The sequence below is a fragment of the Eubalaena glacialis genome, chromosome X (assembly GCF_028564815.1).
Source record: "Eubalaena glacialis isolate mEubGla1 chromosome X, mEubGla1.1.hap2.+ XY, whole genome shotgun sequence".
In the NCBI taxonomy this organism is placed as follows: Eukaryota; Metazoa; Chordata; class Mammalia; order Artiodactyla; family Balaenidae; genus Eubalaena; species Eubalaena glacialis.
Window position 1 is genome coordinate 113,668,626 of NC_083736.1, and position 14,953 is coordinate 113,683,578.

General features: G+C 38.0%; 1 protein-coding gene across 3 annotated transcripts in view; it reads right to left on the bottom strand.

Annotated features, from left to right (window-relative positions):
- Positions 1–14,953, bottom strand: part of TENM1 (teneurin transmembrane protein 1) — a 563,665-nt gene that overhangs the window by 345,940 nt on the left and 202,772 nt on the right. For all 3 annotated transcript variants that reach the window (XM_061179128.1, XM_061179127.1, XM_061179126.1), the window contains exon 4: positions 2,573–2,813. In XM_061179128.1, coding sequence (XP_061035111.1) covers positions 2,573–2,813 — 241 coding nt within the window. The remainder of the gene's footprint in view (positions 1–2,572; positions 2,814–14,953) is intronic.

Genomic DNA, 14,953 nt, shown 5'->3' on the forward strand with positions numbered 1-14,953 from the left:
ATGACCTCTGCTCCTTTCAACCAAACAGCCTAATAACCTATACCTGCATTCAACCTTGGCCGTGACACTTCAAGAGCAGTCTGGACAGACTGAAGTATGTTCTAAGGGAAGAGACCAGGATGGAGGATTTGAAACCAGTTAATGTGAAGAGCAAGTGAAGGAACTGAGGAAACATTTAGTAGAGAAGTATCAGCAACAGTGAAGGGCTGTCAGGTGTGAGACGGTTTTTATTTATTTTGTGAGACCCTAGAACTAGACCTGGGAGGAATGGGTAGAGTTAAGAGGTGGGAGATTTTGGTTCAATAAGACTCTTCCGGTAGTTGTCTGAGATGAAATGGAATGCCTTAGGAATGAGTCCATTCCCTATTTTGGAGATATTTAGGCAGAAGTAGGTAACCGCTTAGTAGGGAGAGCAAGATTACCTTTAAATTCTATAATGCTTTATGATGATGAGGCACATTCTGTTACACTAGCTTGATCTTCTTAACAATCTGTTGAGACAGGCATTTTTTTTTTATTTATTTATTTTTTAAATCGAAGTATAGCTGGCTTACATATCTACTGTTTTATTTATTTATTTTTTGGCCATGCTGTGCAGCAGGCGGGATCTTAGTTCCCCAACCAGGGATCGAACCCATGCCCCGTGCATTGGGAGCGTGGAGTCTTAACCACTGGACTGCCAGGGAAGTCCAGAGACAGGCAATTTTATATTCATGTTTACAGAGCAGTATGTCACACAGCTCATAACTAAGTGCCAGGGTACTCACAGAGTTACCTTCTATTGACTACATGTGAAATGAACACTGTAAAGGATATATTTGGAAAATGCTTGCTGATCAAGCTGATAGGGTTTCTAGGTTTTTTAAAATTCATCTTTGTGATGTTGAATATATTTTCAAATGTACTAAAAAGGTACTCTCTCTCTGCTCAGTCTCACATGAAAACTTATGTTCTTCTCTGCGTCTTATGAAACTGAGACCAATTAATACATTCCTTGCATAGATACAGAAGGTCCGTGGGTGCAGTTTGTACAAACATGCCTAGATGTACATTTCAAATAAGAATAGTTTTCTCTCCCCATTTGCCTGAGCCCATTCCCCACCCTCCTTCCAGATTTCCTGTTATTTGGCTTCTTAGATGAAAGAAGTGTGTTTGCTTATCAAGATTGCTAGTTAACCAGATTGGCCCACTGCTTTCTTAGCTATCACTCGGCCCTGCAAAGGAATTAAAAGAAGAGTGAGTAAATCACCACCGTTAGTGAAAACTCCCTGAAGATATACATTGCTCTCTGCTTCTCTCACTTCATTCACTTCCCTGCCTTTCAATTTAAAAATCAAAAAAAAAGGAACGATACACAAACCTTATCACTAGCACAGTGATAATTCAGTTATCTTCACCATCGGTGCTGACTGCTATTTTATCTCTTGGGAAAGATTAGAAATATCAGTTTATGAAACTATTTAATCTAGTTAGTGATGGATGATATAGAGTTTCCTGGATTTGGGCCACAGTGCCATCAGTTTGTTGGTGGCGACATATTTCTGATGCTATGGCTGGCATTTAAGTTAATATGTTGCTAAAGAAAAATAGTCTTATAATGTGAGTTTATTAGTCTTCCCCTTTCCATTCCAATTCTCAGATTATTGGGATAGAACTGATCAACTTCATCAGAGTTGACACCAGACATTGCTTATGAAGTGATATATTATACCTACAGTGTTTACACACAAATGTGTTTAGAAAAAGCTTTGGTGGTAGATCTAAAGACGACATATAGAAGACGAGGGAAAGTCCTTCAGTTTAACAAGATAACAGAATACTATGTTTTATTAGTTAATGTTTTTCTACTTTAATAGAAAGTTGTAATTTTTGACTTGAGAGAGTAACTAGAAATGATGAATAATTTCTCAATTAATCGCATCTAGTGCTAAAGTCTATTATGATCAAGGCACCTAGAACTGTGGAGGAGTAGAACTTTAATCACCTGACAAAGATTTGAGGAGGAATCTGGAAACCTAATATATGAAGCAACAGAAAAGCAGAGGCAAACTTTTTGCTCAAAAGATCAAACTTCATCCTAAAGGCAGAATCAAGTTTTTGAAATTACACATGGACTTCCGATGGAGCAAATCCTTTTTAAAAATGTTTGAAGGCAACTTACTTTGTCAAAGAATCTTAAAATAAATAAAATGTAAACTATCGCTGTTCCTCCAATTGTGTCTGGATTTTCCTGTAATATTGCAGCATCTTAAAACAAGGGACAATTGTCTTTTCCTTCGAGGATACAATGACAGTTTGGGTAATTGCTTGGTTTCCTATGTTTTTTGTGGGTGTCCACCACAGGGGTGTTGATGCATCTGTGGTTTCCTCTTTACACGGGCGTCTGCTTTGGTCTGTGGCTGTGCCTGGATCTAGATGGTGTGCCTGTGGAGGGGTCTGCCTTTTTGCCCAGGCATCTGGGTGTGTATCTGTGTATTTGTGGGTCTCTGCAGATGTCTATGCGTTTCTGCACTCAGTGGAATCATCCTGTGCCAATATTTAAGTTCAGTGGGATCGATAATAGCTCAAGTACCTGGTCTCCAATGGAATGTTGCTATTCAAGACCCAGCTGTTATGCAGATGAACTGAATCCTGTGTACTGGTTGGGGGAGCTGGAGCGGCTGGGCTGGGCTGGCTGCGGGTAGTCATTGATCTCCTCTGGAGAGAGTCAGCCGCAGTGGGTGGCTTCCTGGCGCAGGTGCAGGCGTGCGGAGGCGGCGGCGGCGGCGGGAGGGGTCTGAAGGTGAACTGGTTGTGTGAGCTGCTCTGCATGTCTAAAGAGGAGAGAAGAAGAAAAACAAAATAGACACAGACTCTCTCACTTGGCAGGCAGGAAAACACAGCACGGCAGACTTATCAGGATTTCAGAATAATATAACCTGTGGGGTGGGGGGAGAGTCTGAAGTTCAGTCTACTTGTAAAAATGTCACTTAACTTACAAAAACACGTGCAGCACGCTTATGAAATGTAAAACATTCACAGTTGCATTTACATGTAAATTCTTCAGGGCTATAGCAGCTCAAAAGTAAATGAGGCCGCCTCACACAATTTGTCATCGTTTCTGCTACTGAACAAATAAATCATCAACAAGACACTGAATTACAGAACAGAAGTGAGCCGATTTCCATCGGTTGCAAAAGTCTCACTTCGGAAAATACCAGTGAAAGGGACAAATTTGTTGCAAGGAAAATCATTCGACACTTCAAATAAAAGTATAAGGCCACCTTCTGGCTTTCCTCAGGAAAGGATGCTAGCCTGCCTACATGGGAGCAAATCCATACTTCAGAAAAACAGCTCACAAGTGTGTAACTCAACTGTGTGAGACTAATCTCTCCGCCAGCCCCCCAACTCAGAGTGCTACTTGTAAAAGGTAGGCTAGAAGGAGTTTGTTCAGATTGTTACACATATTTCCACGGCCGTGCAAAGCACAGTCCACACTCCACCCCCCTTTGCCACACCTTTCTAGAAGCTCTACCATATTAGCTGCAGCTTAGGCAGCAGATAAACTGTTCTTTCTGCCTGTTTGCAGAGGGGGCAGCCTGGGACAGTGGGCCTCAGACTTCTGTTGTTGCTATTGTTTGGTATTTTTCCTCTGTTTTCCTGGCAGGCACACGTATACACAGTAAGTTAGAATTTGGCCCACGAGAAATACCCCAATTAAACCTTTTTGAAAAGAAATCACTATTGTAGTTGATAACCACCTCTCTTTCACAGGAGAAACATAGTAGATGTCAAGTGATTTCTTGTAACACCAGCACATTCAAGATGAACTTTGTAGACAGCATGGCTTTGTCCCACCTCCCAAATGACTGAGAGTTGAAAAGCAGAAAAATGCCAGAGGCTTTCGATGCCCAGCAAAGGGCTCAGCTGGTTTGTGCTGAGACTCACTTTGCAGTGGCTGATCACAGAAAAAAAAAAAAAAAATCACTCTTCTCAACCCTTCCACCTCAAACTTGAATTCTGAAGACACTGGCATCATTTTCGTTTTTTAAAACGATACTAGTGCCCCAAGAGCATGACAAATTCTTGGCTGTGTTTTCTAGTACAGGTGGCTCTCCCTTTAAATAAGCTTGCTGTATGAAGAAAGGAACTGTACAAAAGATAAGGAGTGGTGATCATTCATTTTATACAAAGAATTCCTTTAGAAAGTCAGCTACCCTTGTATATTTAAAAGGAACTAAAATGCTTCATGAATTTTCTAAATCACCCCCATTACTCCAGGCCCAGCCCAAATCCCATATCCACTAAAAATATCATCACAAGTACTTAACATCTCGTTAATTTTTTTAAACCTCTGGGCTCATACTCATAACCATAAGCAGAAGCATGCTTTCCATCCTTGGGGCTCAAAGAAGCATTGAATGCTGGAACCCAAAACACCTGGGGAGACTCTAATTTTGTAGATGACAAAACTGATGCCCAGAGAATTGCTTGTCCAGACACTTGGCAAGTTAGTGGCACGGCCAAGATCAGAACCCACACCTCCTGACTCTGGCCAGTACTCCGTTCACTGTCTTGCAGATCTCTGTAATACAAGTTCTCTTTACTTCCTTAAGATACAGAGATACAGAGATTCCTCCACATTTTCTGGATTCTTCACTTATGACATACCACCTGCACTGCAGTTATTTGCTTCTATATCTGCTCCCCTCTTAGACCGTTACAAAGGAATGCATAGTGGTGTAATGGTGTGCAGCACAGCATAGTGGAAAGGGCACAGAACTTGCGGGTACGAAAAACCTGGGTTTGAGTTCTGCCTCTACCATTTGGAAGTTTTACCCCCTCATATGTAAAATGGAGATAATAATCCTTTTTCCTAATAATTAACTTTAATTCATGTAAAATGTGCTCAGACGTAGTATGTCAGTGACTGTTTTCTGAAGGTAGCAGGAGTATAAAAGTTTAAGACTGGAGAATTCCTTGGTGGTCCAGTGGTTAGGATTCCACCCTTTCACTGCTAGGAGCCTGGCTTCAATCCCTGGTCAGGGAACTAAGATCCCGCAAGCAGCGCAGCATGGTCGAGAAAAAAAAAAAGAGAGAGACTGGAATTGCCCATAGGAATCACCTAGTTCAGCCCTCCCTCATTCCCTCTCCATTTTACAGCTGAGGAACCCAAGGCTCAGAGAGGTGAAGTGATTTGTTCAAAGTCATTCACCTTGTATGAATTTGCCTGCCTATGTCTGATGATTCCCAGCCCAGAACTCTTTGCATTATACTACTCTAGAAAATAAATGACTCTCTTCTCTGACTTCAACACTTACTATTTTTATCATAAAATTGGCCTCTGAGTTTGTAATTTTACAACATTCCCTTGCTATTCCATGTTTTTGTCCTATCTCCCCAAAGGGACAACATGTTTCTTAGAGCAAATCACCTTCTACCTTTCTTGAATGCCACATAACATTGAGCACAGTGCTGCGTACAGAGTGAGATCCCTAGAAGTTTTTATTGATAGAAAAGTGTTTCACTGGTCTGTGGGACCTAGAGAACCACCCTTAAGGTTCCCTTGGCTCTTTCATTCTGATATAGCCACTGGATTTCTAGACAGCTCATAGAGCACTAGGTTTCCCCCTTGGAGGTCTCAGTGACGTCTCTCCCAGAACCATGGGGAAGGACAATGATACCCTGAAGAGGGTGCTTAAAATCATGCCCTCCAAGATGTGAAAAGAGCAGCAGTGACACACTCTACAGATTTGTCACCTAAATACATGAACTTAATGATGCAAGGAAGGGAAGCAAAAGGTGGGAGCCCAGAGTTAGAAAGAAAAGGAATCAGTTTTAGGTCTTGTGTTCAGAACACCTTCCAAGCAACACGTGTGACATCTACTAGCCTAATGAGTAGGTGTTTCTGTCAGTACAGTTGTTCGAAAGAAAGAAAGTTCCTGTTCAGTACAATTGTTCAAAAGAAAGGATCACTCATTATCATTTGGATTTAGTGCTTGCTGGATCTCCTCAAAATCTGCAACTTCTTTCTAATTATGAAAAATGATAAAAATTCTACTTCATTGAAAAGTACAATCATTCTATTATTATAACATATTATATCATTTCTTCCATAGGTAGTACTGCTTTGTATAGTCACTATGATTATATATATCGATTATATGTATTGAAAACATATTTTGATTATATATATGTATATTTTTATTTATATCTATTTTATTGTCTACTTTTGTTTCCACATTTTAAATATGCAGAGGTTTCCCTACTTGTTAATACTGTCTTTAAAATTCAGAATATTGGACTGAGTGGAATATATCCGGACCTTAAGCCTTTATGAAATGCAAATCATCTTGGCTTCATTCTTTTTTTCACCTCAGGAAAAAGATGGGGAATGCACTGGTTCCCTCCCAAATGAAGTAATTTAATCCTTGGGCTCCATGAAATGGGATTTCTCAACATTAAATACTAATAAAAAATACATTAGGGTTCAGTGTCAGGAGCTCTAGAACACCAGCTCCAAGGGGTTAAGAGACACATGCACTCACTTCCAAATGTATCTGGCAACCATACGTTTCTGTGCCCAAGAGAGAGATGCAAGGGAGCAGGGGGGAGTAGTGATTATGCAAATATGGGTATCCAGACATACTTATAAAGCTTTCTGAAAGTAAATTAAGTTTTCAGATGGAAAGGTCTAATTCACATAATATACTTGGATGGGAGCCAGTTTCAGGTTTAAGGTCCTAAAATAACTTGGAAAGAAAATCTCTCGGGGGGTGGCGGTCCTCCAAACTCTATATCCAAGGCATTTTAGGTGTGGCAGAGCTGTTAACTGAAGTATAAGCCTTCAGAAAAAACATTATCCTTGTTGTCAAAAGGTAAGTGGGAGAAGAAAGTTGTCATGCATAGATTTTTTTTTTTTCTCTTTTTCTGCAAATAAACCTTCCTCTGGATCATGTGTTAGAGAAACTTTTCACCAGAAATTAGAATATATCTGCCCAGAAACACTATGTGGGAACTTCTCAAGGTATCCGTCAGGGTGTTTTACCCCTTTCATTTCATTAACACATACGGTCAATTCAGCTATAAGGTGATGTTTGCATTTTGAAAATTCATTGCATATCACAAAATCATTCATGGCTTATGGGAAAAATGGGGTTTGGGCACAATACCTGAATGTGCTTGTGAAAGTGGGTGTCAGAAGGGTTGCAACTTGTGAGTTATTGTGAAGTGGTGGAAGGAGGGTTATCTGAATCAGACAGAAAGTTCTAACACCAGATGTGGATGGGCAAGGCTTCTAATACATGTGGTGAACGAAGATAGCTGGTGGATGTTTCAGATGTAAGCATGTGTGCATTTTGTGTATTCCTCCATGGCTCTATCTGCTGTATGCAGTTTCCTGCACTCACCTAGTATTTTTAACAGATGGAATCGCACATATGCAAACATGCAATTTCTCTTACGTTCAAATTGTTCTCAAATATACCAATAGCATGGGAACAAATTAATGTTTTCAAAACATGCACTGTAGCAGAACTGACTGTACTGGCAAAATAACTTTCAGTAGGTGTTAAAAAAAATATTGTCATTAATATGGTAAAGTCAAATAGATAATTTTTCTTGAACAATTTGACCAAAGTAGACACAGGCCTAGTTTTTCAAACTCCATGTACTTAATTAATTCATTGATCATTCTTTTCTATAGTGACACTATGACAATACCCCCCAAAATATGTTTTTTCCCAAAGTCACTATACAGTATACGTTGCAAAAGGGGGCGCATATATTCCTATAGCTCTAGGAAAAGGTCACAGAAGGTCAGAGAACATGTCTGTACTTCCTCACTTTAGTCTTTGTTTCATTACCTCATTGGCCAAAGCAGGGATAGCTCCACAATGCTTTGACTGCAATTCTGGAATTGAAAAAATGTCTGAAAATGGAGGGGTTTTTTCTAACTCATTGGTGGGAAAACCTAACCAGAACTGATATGAGGATATTTACAGTCTTTATTTATTTCATTTAGTGAATTCTCCTACCTTTAGCTACAAAAATACTGATGCATTTTATTAAGAGGTGCTGGCCCACATCCCAATCCAGAGGTTGCACAACAGACAGTATATATTTATGCCATTGCCTGTATAAAGTCTGAAAAATTCTAAATTCTTTAACAAGTGGACCCCAAAGATTTTGGATAAAGGGTTATGGGGCTGTATTAGTATTTAACCACCTCTCTGAACTCTTATAAGGCAAAATTAATTAATACTTCTGAAGACCTTAGTAATCTACATGAGCAAAGAACATCAGGGCACCAAGGGTTATGGCTATAACTACTTATGTCAAGTCTCTTGAGGCCAATTGTAAGCCTTTGGTTCCTTGGGTTGGTTTTCTGAGCTGTTCTCCCTCCCAGGAAGGAGAGGGGATAAAAAGAAAAACAGGTTTAAAAGAAAGAAGAGAGGTTTATTAGCAATATTAACTATTCCTACTAATTCTAAATGTATCAATATATTACTACTTTATAGTACTTGTCACAAGGAGCTTTCACAACCCGTGAGGACATAGTTTATACATTTGCATGTTATGGCTAATATCCATTAACTTGATAGTGTTCAGTGATCATCAAATTAGTCTTAAGTGTATCTGGCTGTGGACATTTCTGTTCTTAACCTTATAATTATTATTAGAGGCTCAAAGAATATGAAGGTAAGAAAATTGGTTTTCCAAAGAAAATTGAACAAGTATACCTTATTACTCTTCTGGCTCAAATAATACTGCCTTAATATTAATATACTAACAACCTTTAATAAAAGCAGATTCATTAGTTAAATAAACCATTAGATTGAGAACAGAAATAAAGTCTATTACATAGCTAATGCTTAATAGGTATTTGTGTGTATGTATTGGCATGTGAATGAGTGAGACATAGACAACAACAGAAAGAGGCAGAAGGAAAGAGAAACAGAGAGGAGAATTCGCAATGAAAGCAGATGACTGCAGGAGAAGAGTCACAGAAGCCCTGGGGGAAAGCCAACAATAATAAATTATAATGTCATCAAGTTTACACGGTTTCAATCGGGTTCTGGATTACTGCTCTCTGCCTGCTCCCGAGCCCTGCAGTGTTTTGTACTATCTTTGAGATTGTGAAGTCCATCCCTTTGAGGACTTTGAATGGTCCTCTCACTAAGCCAGCAAGTAAGAGAGTATGCTCTATTAATTTTTGTCAGTTAAGTTGATCTTCGTTACAACCACTAGAAATAAAGGTCAACAGTGAAGCACCTACTATCCTTTGACATGTTTGTGCTGAAACACATATTTGCACTTCAGTCTCTCCATAAGCTGATGCTTATCTTCAAAGGATGTGCTAGTCTACATCCAGAAAATCTAAACTTTCTATTTTCTAGGTCTCATTAATTTCTTTTCCTGTTTTCCAGTGTGTTGTACAAGCATAATAAAGAGTTAAATATCCACAAGGCGGCCCTCCCGCAATCCATTTCTCCTTGTCTCTGTTTTTGGGGGAACCCAACTGTGCTGCATGCTGTATTGGCTTTACATAGTGCAATTAGCCAATCTCAGGCATAATAGTCAATATTCCTGCCAATAAATGCCTGGTCTGTTAACTCAGTCAACTCTCTGACATAGATTAAGACAAACAAACTAGGACTTTACAACCAAAAAAAAAAAAAAAAAAAAGGAGAGGACTGTGGCTAAATGCTATTTTGCTTAAATTACTAATGTAAGTGTTTAAACTATCTAATTTTCTTGGTTGTGAAAATACAAGAAGGATACATCTTTGCTTATGTTTTCAGAGTAATTTGGCAATGTTAAAAAAAAAAAGAAAAGAAAAATGAAGCCAATACATTTATTACCTATTTATTTTTCTATGCAGAATGGTAAAGAGCTCTACTCCATGGCACAATTTGAAATTTTAAATGTCAAATTCTAAATATTAATATATGATATTAACAATTAAAATTAGTGGTCGGCCAAAGCCTTTTTCACTATGGTCTTGAAGGAAACTCTGTTATCCATTATGTATGAAACATGAAATAGATAATTGCCCTGTTTTATCTTATGCTGACAATGATGCTGTGGCTTCCATTATTAGTCAGTGAAGTATATCAAAAAGAAAATATAAAAAAGTAATGATCCTTAAAAGTTCATATTTAGTTTATACTCAAACTAAAGTCGTATGTAGGTATTTCAATTATTTTCAGTCCCCAAGTTCATTATTTATTTGCAAGTAGGTAATGGAGGGTTATGAATTAATTGACAGTGAATCATTTAATAAATTAGCTAATAACAGATATTATGGAATTTTACAAAGTTTTCATTTTCAGAGCTTCATTTTTCATTAGACTATTAAAAATGTTCACCCTATATTTGTTCAAAAAGCAATGGATGAAAATCATTCTAATGTTATTTATGAAAATAAATCTGAATGTTTGAAGCACAAATTAAGAAAACATTGTGACTGTGTCTAAAGCTCTAAGAAAAATATTTTTCAAACTACCATATGTTAAATAATGAGGGCAAACTATACTGAGTAATAAAAAACAAAAAGCAAAAGACAAAAAATTCCTAGAGGATAAAAAGAAAGCATGGAGAACTAGGAAAGGCTGGGGAAAGTTTTAGCCCCTCCACCCCAAGCTTTTCTTTTCAAAAAAAGACTGAAGAAAAAGTCCTTCTTATTAACCATTAATAATGTTACATTAAACACCATCTAACAATCATTGCCTGGCTATTTGATGAGAAAGTTCCCCCATACCCTGTAGGTCCTCCCCCCATGAACAACAGGGACCCACGGATGCCCAGTGGAGTGGTGGAGAGGGGTTCCAACATCTATACTTGGAGACTGAAAACATACGTAGTCTCTACCAGGGACAACGGGAAGAGACAGCACTGTTGTGGCAGTATTTACAAGACCCAGATGATTCTCAAATTTCACCCATGTTTTGGTCTGTTGCTCTAACTCAGCAGTTCCCTGCTACAGGATCTAAATAAACCAATGTTTTGCAATCGCCTGTTACTACAATAGAGGACTAAAGTTCACAGACAATTTATTTTAAAAATGGTAGATGAAAGTGAATTCAAGGTGATACCTCTAATACACTCTGAGTTACATTTGGATGTGCTTTCCTGGATGGGAGCAAAGGGGGTGGGGCTAGAGTTAGTGCTAGTAATTGGGTACAACTCTGATCCCATAAACCATTTCCATATCACATGCTTGTAAAATGAGTCTATGCATATCATAGGGATGATGAAAGTTTGGTTATTCTCACCCCCAAAAAAGAAAATGGGGAGAGGGGAATTGGGAAAAAAATCTTGGCATTCTCACAGGAGTGTTTTATACATGTACATGTTATTCAAATATATTGGAGCCAAAAAAAAGGAGAATTGTGATATAAAACACTACTGGCTTCCATCAACCTTTCTGCAGGATATCTTTTGGATTACTGAGGGAATCTCCCAAAAGGTATGGCTGAGAAGCGATAGTTCTGCAGGAAGGGGAGAGTATGTTTTATTTCTGTCTTGCATTCAAGCGTTGCATCTACTTGTCATATATCAAGACCCAGGTCTGAATCATCTTTATAGCTCCCACACACTTAGCTCATAATTTTATTCAATACAGCTTTAAAATTTTGTTTTGTAAATTTAATTAATTTGAATGAATTCAAAATTTTAAAGTTTGAATTCAATTAAATTTATTTTTAAAAAACCAATTACAGCCACTATGGTGGGAGAGTATTTGATGATGACAAATACCTTATTTGACTGAATTTTTCACATTCCTACCAGCTGTTTTGGCATTGTGTGGGCACAGCCTGTATCTGAAGTTTTCTGCCTAAAGTGTTCTGAAATGTTCATTGATTAATTCACTCATTATTACAAATTTTCATTTTCTTGTTTTTCAACATGTTATTTTAGTGGGACGTTAAATAGAGTTAATTTTTGGAGAGGTGGCGACATTAAGACCTATTACTAAGCCTGCCTTATAAACTTTGTTTATGCTAAGCTATGCATATTTAACTCATTTTATTTTTCCTTCAAATTCTGATTCATTCCCTCAATTACATTACTGCTTATCTCCCTGGACTCCCTCCAATTTAACTAGGTCTTTATGGTTCCCCAAACAAAATGCAACATTCTGGATGAACATCGCCCAGAATACAAAAAAGTTATCTGAAAAATTCTTTTGTAATGATGTCTTTTCACATGTATCCTCAAATTATGCATAGATTGCACTTGAGACTTCACTAACTGGAAGATGGCTAATAAAGTCATGAGAAAGCGGCTCAATTAGGAAATATACTGATATATTGGTATAGATGTGTCTGCTAGTGGATCAAGTGAAAGGTCCATCAAAAATAAGCAAATTAGTGAAATCTATTAATATAACGTTAGACTTGAATGAACAACTGGTGAATTCAGACAAGTTCCTCCCAACTCTCACCCACTGAGATTTAATGTATAGATGCCTTAGGAAAACTAAAAAATTAACTTGTCTCAAGAGGAAGAGTGTCAGCCTGCACAAACAGAAGGAAAAATGAGAACATATGTTGAGGAAACTATGAATATCTGAGACTGCAGTAACAAATAAATATAAATGGTAATCCCAGAAATTAAGAAAATATTTCATAGGTAGTGATTGATCAGTGTTTCCTTTAAGAAAGTATCTTAAGCAACTTAATTCTTAGTTAAGGTCATTTAAATAACCTTTTTCAAACGGTGCTCAGGGGAAACATTTTATGTATGATAGATGAGATGCTGAGAGGGACAGAGGATTTAAACACACATTGCTTATTTGAAGCAGTTCTCAAAGAGACCTCTTGTAGTGCCTGAAATCAGTGAATGAGTGCACAGAAGCTCCTTCCTGTGTATTAATAAGGGGGGTCTGCACCAGGCCAAACTGCAGTGTGATCTGGGTTCATGGTGGGGTGTGATGACAACCTGGACTTGACTCAAGTTTGCTTTGTCAACTGCAAATAAGCACTGCAAAAGATATTAAATAAAATTTGAACACAGGCATGTGTACATGGCTCCATTTGCCTCCCTTGTACTTCATGAAAGCAAGCCTTGATTTGGTGGTTGGTAGCCTACACAGAGTGAAATGTCTAACAGGGGAAAGAACATAGTATTACAGGATTGTTGTCTTTTGTACTCCCAGATTCATTAGCATTTGGAAACAGCTTATGTAAAGCATAATTCTGTGACTCAGATAGTCATATCATGCAGGGTAAATGTCCAACCAGCTCCCTGATCTTCAAATTCTTGCTATGGCCACACTAGGGAAATGTCCCCTTATCTCTCTGCACAATACAAGTTCTAGGTGTTTCCCATTTATTCCCACTTAGGGGATTTACATGGGCAAATCGGGCCACAGTATACCACAGGGCCTTCTAGTAGTAATCATAAAAAGTCAGTTGCAGGTCAAGGTATAGAAATAAAAGGTCAAGTGTGAACCACTATTGAAATATACTTTTGGGGGGGGGACTTCCTTGGTGGCACAGTGGTTAAGAATCCGCCTGCCAATGCAGGGGACACGGGTTCAAGCCCTAGTTCAGGAAGACCTCACATGCCCTGGAGCAACTAAGCCCATGAGCCACAACTACTAAGCCTGCGCTCTAGAGCCCGCGAGCCACAACTACTGAGCCCGCTGCCTAGAGCCCGTGCTCCGCAACAAAAGAAGCCACCACAATGAGAAGCCCGCTCACCGCAATGAAGAGTAGCCCCTGCTCACCGCAACTAGAGAAAGCCCGTGCGCAGCAACGAAGACCCAACGCAGCCAAAAATAAATAAATAAAATAAATAAATTTTAAAAAAGAAATATACTTTTTTTAAAAGTAGGGCTCATATCTTACTAATATGTTATTACTGCTTATAATGTTCAAAAGAAATGATAGAGGAGCCAAATCAAAGAGGGAATTAAACCTAATTAGTTATGAAACACCTTTCATTCAGTAGCAGAAGACAAAGGAGAGGGTGTCTTGTTTTCATTTGTTTATTTTCAATAAGGTGAAACAAGTATAGAGTACTTTCTCGACTACTCATCTACTTATTTAGAGAACTCAATCTGCACATAACTTGTTTAAATTTGTAAGTACATCCTGACATTTCCAAATGACACAGACATTAAGATGAGATCAATCTGAGTTTAAATCATAGCTCTGTCATTTACTATAAGTTTGATGTTGAGCAACCAAACCTTTTTGAGACTATTTCCTTATCTGTAAAATAGGGATAGTACTAAACATTTCTTAATGTTTTTGTGAAAATTAAACGAGGTCATCTGTATAAAACACTTAGTAGAGTACCTGGCACATAGTAACCACTAAATAATATTATTAAATGAATGATCAGTTATTGAATCCAACAAAATCTATAAAATTCAGGCACTAGCTAGTAAGTAACCTAAGAAAAAAATCTATCTGATTCTAAGCTTTTTGATTATTCAAAACTTCTCCATTATAGTTAAAAAATATTTTACAATTTTCACACGTTTCTTATTTTCTTCCCAACAGTTCTAAGAAGCTATTATTGAAATCACGAGTCAATATAAGAACAGTTGAATCCTATCCTTTCTTCTTCCTCCAAACCACACCAAACACTCTCTATTGATTAGCTTTATTATGCTCTCAGTCCCTTTTACTTCAGATAACAGACTCTATTTCTAAATGATAACACCTCGGGATTTTAACATTAGAGCAAAGGATGTGAAGAAAAACCATTTTCATGAATACAACATTAGTGCTTTGTATTTAGGAAGCAGCTTTCATCTGCATCTCTCAAAGACCTTCACGAATATTATCTGATGCTTTATTCACTGGGCCAAGCTGCAAACAAAACTGCCTTTCAATGAAGTCCGTCAAAGTACATAAAACCCCATGAGGGAAGGAACTGTAGATAGCTGGTTAAAGTGTCAAGAATATTCAGAGACATTTACAAATAGTATACACGAAAATATCAGCGAACAAACTAT